Source organism: Simochromis diagramma, unplaced genomic scaffold (assembly GCF_900408965.1).
Source record: "Simochromis diagramma unplaced genomic scaffold, fSimDia1.1 OVJJ01000343.1, whole genome shotgun sequence".
In the NCBI taxonomy this organism is placed as follows: domain Eukaryota; kingdom Metazoa; phylum Chordata; class Actinopteri; order Cichliformes; family Cichlidae; genus Simochromis; species Simochromis diagramma.
The window spans coordinates 13266151-13282650 of record NW_024386831.1 but is presented as its reverse complement, the minus strand read 5'-3'; the positions used below and the strand labels follow the sequence as shown (position 1 = coordinate 13282650).

Sequence of the window (16500 nt, the reverse complement as noted above, 5' to 3'; positions counted from 1 at the left end):
TGAGTATCAAACTATATTTATTGTATACAGTATAAGGACAAAAAAAAAAATTAAAGAAAAAGAACATTTGCCAACATCACCATGCAAATCTAAAATGTTTAAATTTGAAACGCAGGTGAAAATGAAAAAAAAAAAAAAAAAAAAAAGTTCCATCAACACACAAGCATAAAACAACGTTAATGTTTGGATAGACTTTTTACAAACTTATTCAAATTGGCAACATGTCATGTATGTATGTATACAATGAGTGAAATACTTATTCTTGGATGAGATAAAATGTCTCTGATAAAAGGTGAGGAGTTTTTCCCCTTTTAAAGTCCTGGACAGGCATAAAATCAACTTTACACATGAAAACAACCGTTTTTCAGCTGTGCAATACCACCAACCACTGAGTTACAATAACTTTTACATCTACATTTTTATATTAGTCAAACCCTTTTATAAAAAGAAACCTTTTCATTTAGCATTTTTGGTCCAAGAACCTTACTGTACTACCAGTCAGATAAATCCACTTTGAAGGTAACAGTATTGAGGTAAACCATCCATAATGACGCTTTCCAAGCACAAGTATTTCTCCTGTTGAAGATAAACTGTGCATGGACAGATTATTTCTAAATGTTCTTTTAAAAACGCGACTAAAATCTACATGAGAATAATGTCACAAAATCTCCCATCTATGAACAGATCACTACTGACTATCCCAGCAGCATTCCTCATAAGTACATGAATATTTAAATAGTCAAGTCCATCCTGAATATGAATTCTTACCATTATCTGGAAAAAAATTAAACAAATATCAAGAAACAGAAAAGAAAGCATGTCATTTAGCTTACTCAGACAGCTGAACATCACAAAACCCCCACAATGGCCCCGTCATTACAAGCCATAATATGAGATGTACTCTGTCTTTATGAATTTCAAATCTGTTTTGGTGAATAAAACATTAAGTTACCTAATCTCAAAGTCGGTATTTGGCCCCAAATGATCATTATTATCATTTTTATTTTTTGTTGTGTGAAGTCTTTCATTTAGGGAAGCACAGTTGAAAAACCTAATAGAAAAAGAAAACTGAATTGAAAAGGAGAAACAAAACAAAAAATTGTTGACTCTTTCCACTTAACAGACTCCTCCCGTCTGTTGCTGAAATACATCAATAGTGTCTTCATCCTCCATCTCCAGCTGCAATAAAGACACGTGCACATTAGTCTCTCAGACCATGTCTTGACAGGAAGTTTTCAGTAATGCTAATAATATCATGTAGGCAGGTTTCCCTGCCTAAATTACCACTTTTAAATTACCATGTTAGGACTGTTTTGTTTGTCTGTCTTATCCCTGAGGTGTGATATATATTATTAGAGTTAAAATGAACACTGACAATTTGGTGCACAAAAAGAGCTTTCTGAAATAAACAAAATTTACACATATTTTGTACCCTGCATGTGTAAAGCACAACTAATATTGGACAATGTTTCCCCGAAAGGTCACTGCAGACACTGGACTTTTACCATAATTCCACTTTTTTTTTTGATAGGTTTGAGGTTGTTGCACTTTGAAATGATTTCTACTGAACAATCCTGAGGTAGATACAACATCCAGTCTGTTCAATGTACCAGCTCCACTGGTAGCTAAACAGTTCCAGATCAACATACTACAACCTACATGTGGAACAGCTAGTAACAGTTCCTTTGTTTATGTCTGAAGGATGTCTCCTCCAGACATACTTCAGGTAATTCTGCTCAGAAACAGTTTTGTCTAATCTGATTAACATTCGCCTGGAAAACATTTGTGCATGTGGTCAGCAGAAAGCTTTTGTTTAGCTTTGCATGTCCTTTTTGGATGGCAGCCTCAGTCTACAGCAATACAAACTCATGACTGTCTCCAATGGTCCAGCAGCTTCCAGTTCATGATGGGTCTATGCCTTGATGGGTTCACACCATCCAAACCAGCTTCCATTCAGCCAACCTCTTTGGTCTTTTCAGACTTTGGCCAACTTGTTGACCATTTGAACCGATGGTCTTGTAATGTGCAGCTGTTCAGGAATTTGTCACATACACAAATATAGGTTTCCCTTTCTCAAATCTGCACTGAGCGTTTTGGACTTTCATTCTGCTTTTTGTCAGTCCAGTGGCAAAAAGCAAATTGTTTGTGAGAAAGTATGAGCTTTAGTCAACCACAATTATTAACAGAAGGCTGGAAGTATTTCAGGAAAGAAAATTTAGAACTTACAGCATCGCCAATTTAAAACAAAAATTAAAAAAAATGTGTTGAACGCTCGCTCTAGGTTAGGGAAGACAAGCTGCCTCAAGCAGAGTTCAAGTATCTTGGGATCTTATTCACAAGTGATGGGAAGGTGAAGCGTGAGTTGGACTGCTCGACTGGTGTGACGTCAGGAGTAATATGCGCTTGTGCTGGCCCATTAATAAAGAAATGGGCTAAGCTGAAAGGAGCTTTCAATTTACTAGTCCATCTACATGCCAACCCTAACCTGTGGTTATGAAATACGGGGTAGTGACTGAAAGAACAAGGTCACAAATACAAGTGGCAGAAATGAGTTTCCTCTGTAGGGTGGCTGGGCTCAGCTTTAGGCCTGATTTATGGTGTTTTCATGTTCACCACACACCCTCCGTCATGGGTGGTGTGTGCACAGTTTGACGTCACATTGCCTGATGCACACCCACAGTATTTGTAGCGCCTTGACTGGTCGTCTGCCTCTCGACTTTTGCAAACTGGCACGTTGTGCCGCAGCTAAGCTAAAGACGTGTGTGTACAGTCATTTAGGATTTTACAGTCATTTTGATGATATTCCAGTACAGAAGCTCAGATATATCATTCAGGAGAATACTGCACCGGGTTCCTGCACTTAACGGCAGGAAAACTGACTGCGTGATGATGATCTAGACTTCTGGGGGAAATCTACGTCGTAACCGGAACCTTTAGATCCTACCAGTAACTTCCCAAGTAGCTTGATGTGAACCTCCTGACAAATGTAACTACATGTATGGTTGATGCACCTCGAAGCAACTGAATGGCTTGGAAGGTTACAGCATAGGGTTAATAGGGATTTTCAGTTACGTCATAAGTAACGATGTAGATTTCCCACAGAAGTCTAAATCATGCTTTAAAGATAAGGCAAGGAACACAGAAATCTGAAAGGATCTCTGGAGTAGAACCACTCCTCCTACAAAAGGAGCCAGTCGAGGTAGTCAAGTCCTCTCTTTGCAAGGCATGCCCAACTGGGAAGAGAACCCAGAGTAGCGCCAGAAACATCTTCCTTTTCTCTTTCTTTTAAATGTCAAAAAAGTTGCTTAAAACTAAAAATTATATTTTTATTTATCAGGCAAATAAACTAAATCCACATTTTAGTGGATTTATTATTTTTTCCTAATTTTTTAGCATTCTAAATATTACTGATTAAAAAGGCTTTACATCTTTATCTTTACTTATTTGGCCAAGTTTGAGCAACAAACAAAGAATTTGACTTTGGTTTACTTTGCATTCAAAATATTTGTTAAGCCCTGTACTATTTCACAGTGTTGCAACTATAAAATAGCTAAACACAGAGCAGAAAAAAAAAGTGGTCTTATGCTTCACACTATAAACGTATAAAACTGATACTCACCGCTGAATATATTTTCATTACGCATAAAAATACAAGAGGACAAGTAGATCTTATCCTCTGATTTGGCTGTTACATGCCATTTTGCATCACTTTAATGACGACATTACGAATATCCAACCAAATGCATTAACTTTATGATTTATAGCTGCAAGTCTTCACTTTGAGGTTGTGATTGAGCATTTTCTGGAAAAGCTGAGATGTACAACTTGGCCTGAGGGCTGTACTTGTTGTGCTGGCATAAAATACTTTCTAGTTAAAGAAAACAAGGGCAATGCTATTTTGCATCTTCAAACCTCCATAATGAACTGGGCCTTTAGTATTTTACCAACCTGTGCAGGTGTGTCTGTTTCATTAATTGGTTGTCCATCAAACCTAAACCTTATCTGCCGAATTGACAATCCCTGGAAAAGACAGAAAGGAATTTTCTCTTAGATTCTGCATCTAGTTAATCATTTACAAGGTAATACGCAATAATATGAGCAAAAAAAGCTCAAAGGGCCCCATACCTGTCTTTCGCAGTATGCCTTCATTAGCTTGCTTAATGGAGTGTGCCTTTTAATTTTGAACTGTACAACCGAGCCATCCTGACCAGCTACCTTGAGGTTAATGTGGTCGTTCTCCGTCTTCACTCCTTCCTGCAACAAAAGCAAAAAGGTCACCAACAGAAGCGTCCGGGAGTAAGCCCAGATTAGTTCAAAGTAGCAGCCAACCTAAGTTAGCCAACTACGTTTACAAGAAAGCGTGATAACTGAGGGAGGTAGGTTTCAAACCCAAAACCCGCACGCATACACACTTCCTTTCGCCTTCTCCCAGCGTTAGCATAGCAGGCTAGTCCGTGTTCAAACTGGCGCAGAAAGCCACAATGGCGCAAACAGTAAAGGGGAAAAAAAACAAGCCATTCATTTCGCTAGCACTCTGTTACCGACATTAGCAAACATAGTTTAACTGAAAGGTATGCCGATAGGCAGGAGGCTGGATATGGAAGATACAGAACAGGATAGGCACAAACTGAGCTTAAAGCCAAAATATCCGCAAATTGAGCAACCTTTGTTTCCCCCCGTCTACCCGCTCAAACTAGGAAACTGCAGCCTTTAAGCAGCACTAGCTTAGCAGAACATGCTAACGGCTGCTTGCAGCGGGCATAATGAGCACCTAAAGATGAACATGACCCAGATGTGTCTCTGTAGGAGCGCGGCACCGACCTTTGGCTTTTCTTCAGACATTCTGCTATTTCCTCCGGTATTTAAGAGTAACGTGGACTCCGACTGATAATGGTGAAGCGGTTTATCAGCTCCTCCGGCTCTTTCGTTTGGCGAGGGAGCGCGCAGTGATATTTAAAATGTAATTCGACCAAAAACGTCACGTGATCCATTTTTCGTCGGGGCCGCGGAGATGCGTGAGCGTCTGCTAATTTGCGCACTCCCGTGACATAGGGGAAACAAAAGGGCCCTGATCAAAGAAAACGCGGGAGCTCAGGACAGAAGCTTTCAAATGGCAGCTAATTTACCATGGAAGCTGGCCACACTTATCTCATTACCATAGTAATTACATAGACTCGTTATTATTTATCCCTTGAATCCAAAAGTTGTATTTTTTATTTTATTAATCTTTAGAGATCTGCCATATACACTTAGGTCTTTAAGTTTTTGGATAGTCACACCTTTTCTTGTTATTATATCATGGATGAGCAGTGATTTTGCAAAGTGTTGCATAAACTGTTTTGTCAGCTTTGAGATTCAAGATTACAAATAAACATATCAGAGAGTTATCAAAAACTCTGAAAAGGACTAAAGTGCATGATTACAGAATTCTTTCCATGGATAAGAAAAACACCTCCACAACATCCAGCTAAGTCAAGAATGCTCCTGAGGAGGGACGTGTATTATTGTCAATCAAGACACACCTTCATGAACGTAAAGAAAGAGGATTTAGTTTAAGGTGCAAGCCACTGGTTACAGTCAAGAACAAGAAATCCAGAGTAGACTTTGCCAGAAAGATTCTAAAACAGCCTACATAGTTCTGGAAAAAAAATTATTTGGGCAGATGAAACCAAGATTAATTTGTACAGAAATTTGGGACTGTATAGAAAAATGTCTGTAATCAAAATCCACAGAGGAGGTGGTGTATAAGAGGCAAAATTACAGAAATGAGTGATGAATCACCCCAAAACGTATTATCCGTTTTGTTATTGTCATGGTGGGGCTGGACCAGAAGACCAAACAAGTGAGCAGAATATTATTCTCAGGAACTGAAACATTCTTAGATTGCTTAATTTCCACTGTCAGTTGGGATATTTTGGAAAATTAACTTATTAAAAATATTTTGAAATTTGATTTGTTCATAGGCCAAAACATAAAAGAGCATGTGTGAGAGAGACAGAGGGAAAAAATAAAACAACTAAAAAAAATGTATGATTTTTATTTATTTATTTATTTTTTATTGGCAGATGATTCAGATGCAGTTCAAAAACATGCATTTTCTTTTGTTCAATAAAAAACGAAAATAATTCTGGAATGCAATAAAAATGGAGAAAAGGACAAATATGTTACATGAACTATTTAAAGAAAAAGAAGTGTTGAGCTGCAGACATGGATGAGTCAAATCGAGAATATTGTAACTGTAGTATGAAAGTGAAACTGCTTGTTACAGAAGAAGCACCACAGCACTCGTCAGCTTTGGACTTTTACAAACTAAACTGGGGATGCTTGCTTTTTCAAATTAAATTGAAATTAATGCATAAGAAATATTAATCAAGCAAAACAGTGCAGCATCAGGCTAAGAGTATTCTGAAAACACTGTCGCGCTGAAATCAATCAGACAGTCACAGTTTATCATGAGCTCCTTGTAGGTTGTATCTCCGTGTTACTGGCTTCAATAGGATCAACTTAACGAACGGCTGCTTCTCAATGATCATCCATACGGGCGTATGGGTTATCCTTCGACATACCTGAGAAGAATAATTGAAAAGAAGGATGTGTAATCAATAAAAAAAAATATAAGTCCAAAATATAAATTATTCAGGGAAGTTTGGTTTACATTTTATTAATGTGATTTAAAATCTAAGTCTTTTGACACTGAATTGTAGTTTATCAAATATGTGCAGTACAGTATTTCTCCAGTAGATGGCACTCAATGATAGCTTTTTTCCGCCCTCTTTGTGTAAATGGATTTTTTAATTTTCACATTTTGTTTTCTTCTGCTCAGATTCCATTATCTTTATCTGTTCCTTAATCTATCTCATCATAGTGTTGTGGTTTATTTTATTTTTTTTTTCTATTTTGCTGCTGTTTGATCACTGCGCATACAAACTGAGCACTTTCAAAACAAACCTCTCTGATAATCAAAATTTACATTTCATAACCCGTTCAAGCCACACAGAAAAAGGAATTAGTCTCACCGTATTTGTGCCTGATTTCATCGTGCCTCATCTGCATTTCTGACCTCCTGAGAGGGAAACAAAGACAAATTGTTAGGCAACAGAGGACGCTGACACTGTCACATGACACTTATTTACTTATTTTAGTTTATGAAGTAGAAAGCAAAATTTTCACAGAAAAAAAACCTTTCCTGCCTGTCAATCTTTTTTGCTCTTTTTTGGCACCGTCCAATTAGTCTAATTCAATTATAACAGTTGTGATGAAACACAAAGCCAAACAGTAGCGCTGGATTCCCAGAATATTTACTTTTCCAGCATGGTGTCCAGGAGCAAAATGAACCAGCACCCCGGGAATGAGATCAGCCTGCTGTTTATCTAATGAAGTTAAATTCATTTTCAATCTCAACAATAAACACGTGACATTATGTTTCTTATTTTTGATGTAACATCAATGATTTTATGCCGCATAATAACGTAAAACATTTAGTTCCTTATGGATGAGTTCGATTTTTACACACGATCAGAGATGGGCAGTAACGCGCGTTACTGTAATCTGATTACTTTTTTCAAGTAACGAGTAAAGTAAGGGATTACTATTGTAAAAACGGTAATTAGATTACCGTTACTTTCCCGTAGGAATGCTGCGTTACTGCGTTACTAAAACCGTGATTTTTTGCGAGAATGTCTCATGACAGTGACGTAAGCGAGTGCGCCGTTAGTGACAACAGCTGTGTGCAGATCAACAATGGATCACATATCGATTGTGGGAGAGAGTATGAGCGTGCAGCGTTTAAAGCGTGGAAGTACTGACCTTACTTTGAGTTTGATTCCATAAAAAGTGACAAAAACATTAGTGTCCGTTGTGCGTGGGAAGAAAACTTCTTTTTACAGCGAAAAAAACCCCTAAACTTCCAAGCAAGCACCGAGTGCGCAATGACGTAATGGGAAACTCACAGAGAAACTCGCGGATTCTTCAACTGACCGCGGCACACCTGCACCAGGGTAAACCTCCGCCTACCGCAGTCCTGCTTTACAGGTAAAAATAGAGCAACAGGACCGCTGAGTCTTTGACTTTATTTATTTTCTGCTGTGTTTTACTTGCATCTATTTGAAAGAGTGAGTGTAAACACAAAAAATATTTTATTTTATGTGCTGGAATGTGCAGAAAATAGGTTTAAATGTTAAACTAATTTCTTCAAGTCAGAGAATGTTGCATATAATTAAATTTTTGCTTGATGCATAAAGTTAAAAGATTAAAACTAATAAAACAAGTTTTAAAAAGGGACCTTTCCATTTGATTACATTTTGTATGATGGATTATGTAGAAAAAGTAGAATTGGGCTGAAAGATCTATCGCTTTATCACCTCTTCAGGTTGTAAATCGTGTTTTTAAAAAGTAACTAAGTAACTAAGTATTTAATTACTTTTGAAAATAAGTAATCAGTAAAGTAACGGGATTACTTTTTTGGGGAAGTAATCAGTAATTAGTTACTGATTACTTTTTTCAAGTAACTTGACCAACACTGCACACGATTACCTTAAAAGTTTCACATGCCAGTGTTTAAGTCACTGGTTAGGTTTGTGGTAACATATACTTCAGCCTAAAGTAACATTAATTCTATGTTTAATGGCTAAAACTTGATAGTTGAGATTGATTGTACAAATAACCTGTGAATGTTCATGTCCATCAAAAGGATAAATGTTAAATTCAGTTTAAGACTTAGATGACTAATTAATAATCTGGGAGACTTTGTGAACAATCTTCACGTTTCATAACTGTATAGTTATGAAAAATGTAGAGTCTCTGCTTCTGTGTGAAGCAGACATGGAGAGCTACAAAAGCTTTCGTGGACTAGTGCCTCTAGTGGCCATAAAAAATGAGCAACATCAACCTGCAGCAACAGATAGAGCGATGGACCGTGGAAGAAGAGAGCCTGAGAAGGTAGAGATGTCCTGGGCATGCCCAACATCACAAGACAGTTGCTGGCCTGGAGCCCATGAAGAAAAAGAAACAGGGGAAGGCTGTGAAGCACCTGGCATGGGTTTTTGATGGCCTTTGCTCCAAAAAGAGCAAAGAGCCTAACTAGATTTATTTCATTATCATTATCAGGGTGTGGCGTCAGAGGAGGCTGACCCACACAGCTGATCTCTATTACTTAATCATGCCTCCCCTATATGAGCAGGATGCCAGGAGTTGATGAGAGAGCAGTGTGCTGCACTGGAGTGAGGCAGGTGGAAAGCTGCACAAGCAGGAAAATTCAATAACATTGTAAATAAAACCTTTGCGTGCCTTGGGTCCTTTATACTACAGTATATGGATCAACTTACTCAAGACCTTACACAGAACTTTATATTTTGCCCATCTGAGTCAGGCACAGTAGTAAGGTTTCAGTTAATCAAACACTCTGAAATTGTGTTATATGCATGAAGATTTAAGTTAAAACACATACTCCACAGACATTCACCTCGCTTTCTGGCGGTCCTTCCTCAGCCGAGTTTGTCGCTCCATCTGCATGTCTTCTCTCTTTCTCCTATTAAAAAGACATTTTTGTTTACATCAATTCACCACCTTTATGTATCTGCACATAGACATTTATATTATATATCAAATATGAGCATTTGCTTTTAGCTTTATACATTTACAGAGCAACAAAATTGAAGGCAGTTATAAAATCAGAAAGACCAAAGTTACTGCAGCCACAAATTCTGGCAGCCTTCTGGAGATAGCCGTATCAGCCTAGCCTCACAGAATAACAACCCATTGTGTTCCCATCCTCCTCGTCCTCCTCCTCCTGCTTCTGCTTACATTTTGATCCAGATTTAACAGTGAGCACTTCATGTGACTTAATGCTTACCCGATTTTTTCACACTTGCAGCAGCAGAAGCAGCAAACAAGAATAGCGATGATGATGATACCAGCCAGCACCGACACAGTGATGATCAATATCTGGAAGTTGACTGTAAATCAAACATGGACACAAGGACAGAGTGAAAAAACACCAGCTTGCATGAGCAAATCTTATCATTAAGTAAACATAGCAATGAACTACTAAGTGGAAAAGATGCTAATGTATTTTACTCAGAAGATGATTATGATTTATGAAGAAGACCTGCACCACAAAAGAGGGGAAAAAAAGCACACTTATAAGTTTTTCTTTCTTGGCTGACATGGTACATTACTAATTATTTTTCTTACTGGTTAATCTTGCAGTCTGGGCTTTTTTTCACTTATTTGTTCAAAGTCTAAAATGTCATAAATGTATTTTACAGACAACTTACAGCTGCAGTAAGATCTTCAAACTGGACTCAAAGTCCAAACTCATATATTCATTTTACCGTCCAGCAAGAAAATGAGAAAATCATCACAACTGAGAAGCTTTCCTGGACAATGTAAAAAATATATTTCCCCCATGCAAACATCGCGCATTAAATAATAATAGTAACAAGTGTGTTTGCCAGTCTTACGCCAGCATAGCCCCCAACGTGCATCATTCAGTGGACAAACGCTGTTGGAGGGCAGGATGCTCTTCACCGGGTATTCGATGCATTTTTTGGTCGTTATGCACCACAGGCACTGCAACAAACACAGTCATAAACAGTTACATTTTATCTTATAACTTCCCCTTTTTATGGCAAACATTTACAGGATATGTTTTTGGCTGAACTGCAGGAAACTTACTGTCACATTCTGCAAGCATTCATCACAAGTGGTGTTGGATTTCAAGGCACAGGGAGCTGAAACAGAGAAAAGCTATGACACACACCTACAAGAAGTAAACTAATATAACCCTGAGAGAATTTAACTTTCTGTGACATATTAAGGATCACTGCAACAAAAGAAGTAACGTTAGCCTAACTGAGGCAGGCAAAAGAAACTTTTTCTTTTGTGTTTGTGTGTATGACAAGAATATGTATAAAGCCACTGAGGATTATCTTTACATTTGCTTCTACGATTACGATAAGTCCACTGTGTAGATGTCATGTGACTGCCTCCTGACCCGTCTCTGGCACTCCAAAACAAAGCGCTGCACTAACACATACAAGAAGAACAAACTTACTGTCCGCCGGAGCAGGAGTCGGTGTTTGCGCTGTAACTGTAATAATACCGCAGGAAATTAGGACAAAAACAAAGGCGGACGGGCTGTACATGGTGACACGAGCGCTGGACTGCATGGAAAAAACAGAAAGGCTCGAGAGGAGTGAAGCTGAACCCCTGGTTTACTAGCGGTGACGTCACGAACTCCTGACGCTGGTGTCATCAAGCAGCTGCAGGGTGACACATCTCATTGAAAAACATGTTTTATTATTGGGAGGGAGAGCGGAGAGTAAGGACGCACTGTGCTCATTAGCTCTCTGAGACTCAGCACATATCAGAAATAAACACTTATATTATTTATACTCCGTATCTGACAGACATGGAAAATCTTTACCACAATGCTTGCATTCATTCTAGATTCAAGCTTCTTATCGTATAATATTGACGTTTTAGTGAGCTTTATTGGGGTTTTGTTGTGTTTTCTATCTTCTTTAGATTAATTTTGTGCCTTTCCAAGCTATTCTGCTATTGTAACACCGTGATTTCGCTGTCATTGGGATAAATAAAGTATTTCCTGTCTTCCCTTATCTTTTAAAACTTTGCAGATTTGAGTTTATAAAACAAAAATACAAGCGGCAAATAATTTATGGTATATAATTACGGACTTTAATACGACTTTACTGACCCCAGCACTACCAACCAGCAGTAGTCCCATCTATCTATCAGGTTCTACTAAGGATTAGCTGATCACCAGCAAGTGTGAGCACCTCTATAAAAGCATTACTTTTGGCACTTTGCTGCTCTCAGGTGTGTATTAACACAGTGGAAGCAGGAAAGAAATCAGTATTGATCTTAGAGTAGCAATCTGGGAAAGGTTATTAGACCATTTCCAAGCAATTTAAAGTTCATCATTCTACAAAATGTTATTCTCAAGTGGAAAATGTTCAAGACGATTGCCAATCTTTCGGTGCCACTAAAGTCACTCCAAGATCAGACTGTGTAATCCTCAAATAAACTGCAAAAATCCTAAGAGCTACATCTCCGACTTGACAGGCCTCGGTTAGCATGTTAAATTTTAAAGTTCATGTCAATACAATTGGAAAAAGACCGAACAAGTATGGCTTGTCTGGAAGGATGCCAGGAGAAAGTATCCTCTCTTTTAAAAGCACATGGCACCACAGCTTAGCTTTGCAAAATTGCATCCGAACAGACCACAAGACTTCTGGCGCAATGCCTTCAAAACAGACGAGATTAAAGTGGAGATGACTGGTCATAATGCACAGCACCATGTTTCTTGAAAACCAAATACAGCATATCAGCACAAACATCTCATACCAGCTGTCAAGCATGATGGTGGAAGGGTGATGATTTGGGTGTGTTTTGCAGCCACAGCATCTGGGCACCTTGCAGTCATTTATTCGACCGTGAACTCGTCTGTAAAGTATTCTAGGGTCAAATTTGAGGCCATCTGTGTGCTACAGAGCAGGACAATGTTCCCAAGCACAGTAAAAAATCCACAAGAGAACAGCTGAAAGAGAAAAGGATCAGGGTGTTGCAATGGCCCAGAAAAGTCCTGAGCTCAACTTGATTAAAATGCTGTAGCGGGACCTTAAGTGAGATGTGGTAGCGTTTTGCAATATTTTCATGTCATAAAGTCTCGTCTTTTCTTTGGTTTGTGCTTTGTTTCATTTCCATGTGCTGTTTTATCCCCACCCCACCCACACCCAACTGGCCATGGCAGTTTGCTGCCCTCCCCAAGCCTGGTTCTGCTGAAGGTTCCCTCCTGTTCATAGGGAGTTTTCCCCTCCCACCATCAGGAAAGAGTTTACTCATAGAGAGTGGGTCTTTACCTTACAGTATAAATGTTGTCATGTCAATATGTTGTCAGGTAGATATGATAAAAGACAAGATGGATTCAAACAGCTTTTGAAATACAATAATTTATTAAAGCATCTTTAAATTCTGATATAAAACATTTTCTGATTCTTCTTCAAAACAACCAGAAATCTCAGAAATACAGTCATCATCGATGGCAAGATCAATCTCTGGTTTGGCCGCCGGCAGCTGACCAGAGCGCCTAAAGTGAGTATGATTGGAGAGCTATGGAAGACAGTGATGTAATGTGAGGTAAATACTAAGTTTAATATGTTGCGATCGCATCATCCTATCATGAACTATACTGTAGGTTGGCATAAGCTTGATTCACTTGTGTTCTTTAACAATGGCATAAGCGCAGCAAACGTCTTCTGGTTAGTGAGACAGAAACTCAGCGAGTTGGGTGCTGAGGGCAACACAAACAGCAATTACTTCAGCAGTGGCGAAAGCTGAGAAACATGACACAGAGTGGCTAAAAATCAACAGTAAGTTATGAACAGCTCGTCCGCTTCTGAAACACATCAGTTTTTCTGCATCGCTCCGTCCACAAATAACAGACACAGAAACTTACAACAAAACTGCGTCACTGCATTTCAAGAACACAATTTGCTTCTCCCAAACAATTTTTACACTTCAATAAATAAATAACCCATCCTCACATGGCTGCTGACATCGCTTAAAACCCCCCAAACAAACAAACAAACAAACAACAAAAAAATCAGAGAAGGCGTTTTCATGTATGCTTTGTCAAACACGTCCGCGAACATCAGCTTTGGCTTTTACATACACTCAGCTCAAACATGACATCAGCTCGACTCCGAGTGCCTGTTTGAGGACAGAAGCACAAATATTATGACCGATTTATTCATCATCGCCTTATGAGACAATACAGTGTTTATAGACACTGTGGTGCAGTTGATATTCACATTTAATTTCTCTTTCTTGTCTTACACGAGGCAAACTGCAGTTAGAACTGCAACTCACCATTTTATATTATGATCCTGCAAGGCCACGTCTACTCTTAAAACTATTACAATAGCCACAAGGCAAAGTGAAGAGGCTAAACTTTCTGCTTCCTGGGAGAATGACAGTTATTTTACACAATAACCTGAGGGAAACTCCATTTTAGGGGAACATTCATCACAACGGATTGCAGTATTCAACAGAATAACCGCTTTTAAAGGTGCCAGTTCAGTCAGTGTTTGTTTTCCATTGCAACACATTTACGACCTCTAAATGGGGAAGAAAAGCGCTATAGTGGCAATCAGAGAGTTGAACTGTCGATTTTGCGATGAAATTTGGGAGGAAAGAGCACGCGAGCTCCTGCGAATTAGCCTGTACATTAAAATAAATCCGTGAAAGGATACCTGAATAGCTTTTCAAGTAACGTGAGAAAGGACCAGTGTAAAGAGAAATGCGATCAGCTGACATTTTCGGCGACTGCACGGAGGGCGGCGGCACACCATCGCTTGAATGGTTCCCACATGTGCTTCAAGCAGTAAAGAATCAACATTGTGTCATGGCAGAAAGGAATCTTTCTGAGTGGAGATTGCCCGTGTTGCTACGCTGCTCAAGTCAAAATCTCTATTGCCTTTCCTTTGCCAGGTGTCGGTGGCTGAGTGCGTGCTGTGGTCCTGCCCAGCGGAATCACCTGATCCAGCTGGTTCCATAACTGGATACAGACTTCACACTGCAGCGCTTCTTCACGATCATGTTTATGTAAGCTTTCATGATCTTGGTGATCTCTCCAACCTGCCAATATACAGATGAAAGTTATTTTTTTTTAGAAGCTGCACTAAAAAAGTAATGTTTAAATTAAGGGGAACCGACTCCTCTTTGTCTGGAACTGTGGCCCTTTTGTTCTCGCCACAATGTTTTATCACTCTTGGAAAAGAAGCTCCCGCTAATGAAAACAAAGAGGACAAACATGTGTACCTGCGGGGTTTCAAAGAACATTTCTCTCTCATCCACAGTGATCTTGTAGGTGCAGGGCTGTGGAGCACCAAAGAAGATGATGTGTTCATAAGGAAAGGTCTCCAGAGGCTTTGGCTCCCCTCGTTTGTAGACGGACACATTCTCAGCACTCACACTTAACCACAGATCATGTGGAAATCCTCCTTCTTTGCACTGCCAAGACACGAAAATACAGTATTATCAATTGTCAGTTTAATATTGCAGGCTGATAATGAACTAGGCAGACTGGGTATAGGCCAGATATAATGATAACCCACATATATACAGTTTCTTTGCTATTATCGTTATAAAGTTTTGGCGTTTCAGCTCTGAGTTACATTCAAATCACACCAGCTAACCAAAGGCATCAGTATCATCTTTGGAGCTAAGAAATCCCACTACTATGATGTCATGGCTTTGAAACTTAAGAAAAAAACAGCTAAGCACAGCTCCTCCTGTAATGGAAGACAAATCAAACAGAAAAGTCCACTTCAGATGAGGTTGGGGTTGAATGAAAGGTTCAAATGAAGGAATTTCACCCAGAGGTTGAAGGTTTTGCCCCACATGAGTCCAAATATGTGAAATTTGCATTTCTAAATTTACAGGACTTTCACTTCTATTTCTAAATGTACGTTCAGGTTTTAGTTGCAGATGTTAAGGCTTTTTTTTACGAGCTGAAACAATGTAACAGGTCAATGTCAGTGTTCCTGCTGGAGAAACATTAATTATGATGATGTAGGAAAAGCAGTAGCAGGGTGATTAATCACTCTTCAGTTTTCAACTTCAAAGAAATCATTTCACATAGTGAAGTGAACAAATTTTAGATTTTAAGAGAAAGAAAGCGCTCGATCAATACTTAGCATCTACAGGGTCCCATTGTTAATGTATCGGAAGTAATAATGCAGGGAATAAAAACTCGGACTGGTCCATTACTGACAGCAATGTGGTTTAAGATTTAAGCTTACCTCAACATCAAACAGTGTGGATCCATATCCAGGCCACTCTTTGATGATAGTCATATATTTGAGCATAGCCTGGTGCTGGTCCAAACCGTTGAGGCGGGACCATTTCTCCATGATGCTCGCCCTGGTTGCAGACATCTCCTCCTTTATCCACATCTCCAGCATCTGCTCCTCCTCCATGCGCTGCTTCTTCATGGAGCCCGTCTTCAGCCCGCGACGCAGCGTCCCATCGAGGAAACTGGTCCTCCGACGCTCCAGAGTTTGGCCCGACCCCGAGGCTCCACCCACCTTGGTAAACTGTAAGATGCGATTGCGCAGGCGACCCACGGGGTAGACGTTTTCCAGGTTCCACGTGACTCTTGTTTTGTCTCCATACAGAAACTGTAGGCGGAGAGCGGCAAGGTGCTGCAGGGTCTCTTCACGGGCAGGGAAGTGACCCCTGGTTAAACTCTCGTGGGCCTGAAGGAAGACGAAAAAACACAATGATGCAAACTATGCACTTGATTTTCTCTTAAATAAACTAGAATATGAATGGTTAAGCATACCTGCTCAAACATGAATGCAAACTCTACTCCTTCCTTTGGCATGCTTTCCACATCCAAGAAACAGTAGAGTTTGAAATATAGTTTCCATTGGCCTTCATCCTGGGCTTCCTCACTGCCAGCCAGTCTGAGGAAGA

The 16500-nt window shown here is 39.4% G+C and overlaps 3 protein-coding genes across 5 annotated transcripts in view; all 3 read right to left on the bottom strand.

The window, feature by feature from the left end:
* sumo3b (small ubiquitin like modifier 3b) lies at positions 1–4954 on the bottom strand. Its single transcript, XM_040028011.1, has 4 exons — positions 4822–4954; positions 4126–4254; positions 3949–4020; positions 1–1179 (listed from the first exon to the last, which is right to left on the bottom strand). Exons 1-4 carry the CDS (start codon positions 4840–4842, stop codon positions 1117–1119), a joined length of 285 nt encoding a protein of 94 aa, XP_039883945.1. The 5' UTR covers positions 4843–4954; the 3' UTR covers positions 1–1116.
* A 1076-nt stretch (positions 4955–6030) lies between these two features.
* Positions 6031–11230, bottom strand: pttg1ipb (PTTG1 interacting protein b). Of its 3 annotated transcripts, XR_005695298.1 has the most exons (8): positions 11054–11230; positions 10675–10730; positions 10461–10569; positions 9851–9953; positions 9461–9526; positions 8888–8983; positions 7017–7063; positions 6031–6566 (listed from the first exon to the last, which is right to left on the bottom strand). XR_005695298.1 is itself a non-coding variant. In XM_040028009.1 (7 exons), the coding sequence occupies exons 1-7, from the start codon at positions 11166–11168 to the stop codon at positions 6523–6525; spliced, it is 540 nt and encodes a 179-aa protein (XP_039883943.1). In that variant the 5' UTR covers positions 11169–11227; the 3' UTR covers positions 6031–6522. The 3 variants fall into 3 exon arrangements, 1 of the variants encoding a protein (XP_039883943.1); XR_005695299.1 differs by lacking the exon at positions 8888–8983 and having other exon boundaries at positions 9446–9526; XM_040028009.1 differs by lacking the exon at positions 8888–8983 and having other exon boundaries at positions 11054–11227.
* Positions 11231–12953: 1723 nt separating this feature from the next.
* The window catches only part of myo10l3 (myosin X, like 3), a 55867-nt gene continuing 52320 nt past the window's right edge, over positions 12954–16500 (bottom strand). The window contains exons 38-41 of the mRNA XM_040027998.1: positions 16367–16490; positions 15825–16280; positions 14842–15033; positions 12954–14658 (exon numbers count right to left, since the gene is read on the bottom strand). Coding sequence (XP_039883932.1) covers positions 14554–14658; positions 14842–15033; positions 15825–16280; positions 16367–16490 — 877 coding nt within the window. The 3' untranslated portion in view covers positions 12954–14553. The remainder of the gene's footprint in view (positions 14659–14841; positions 15034–15824; positions 16281–16366; positions 16491–16500) is intronic.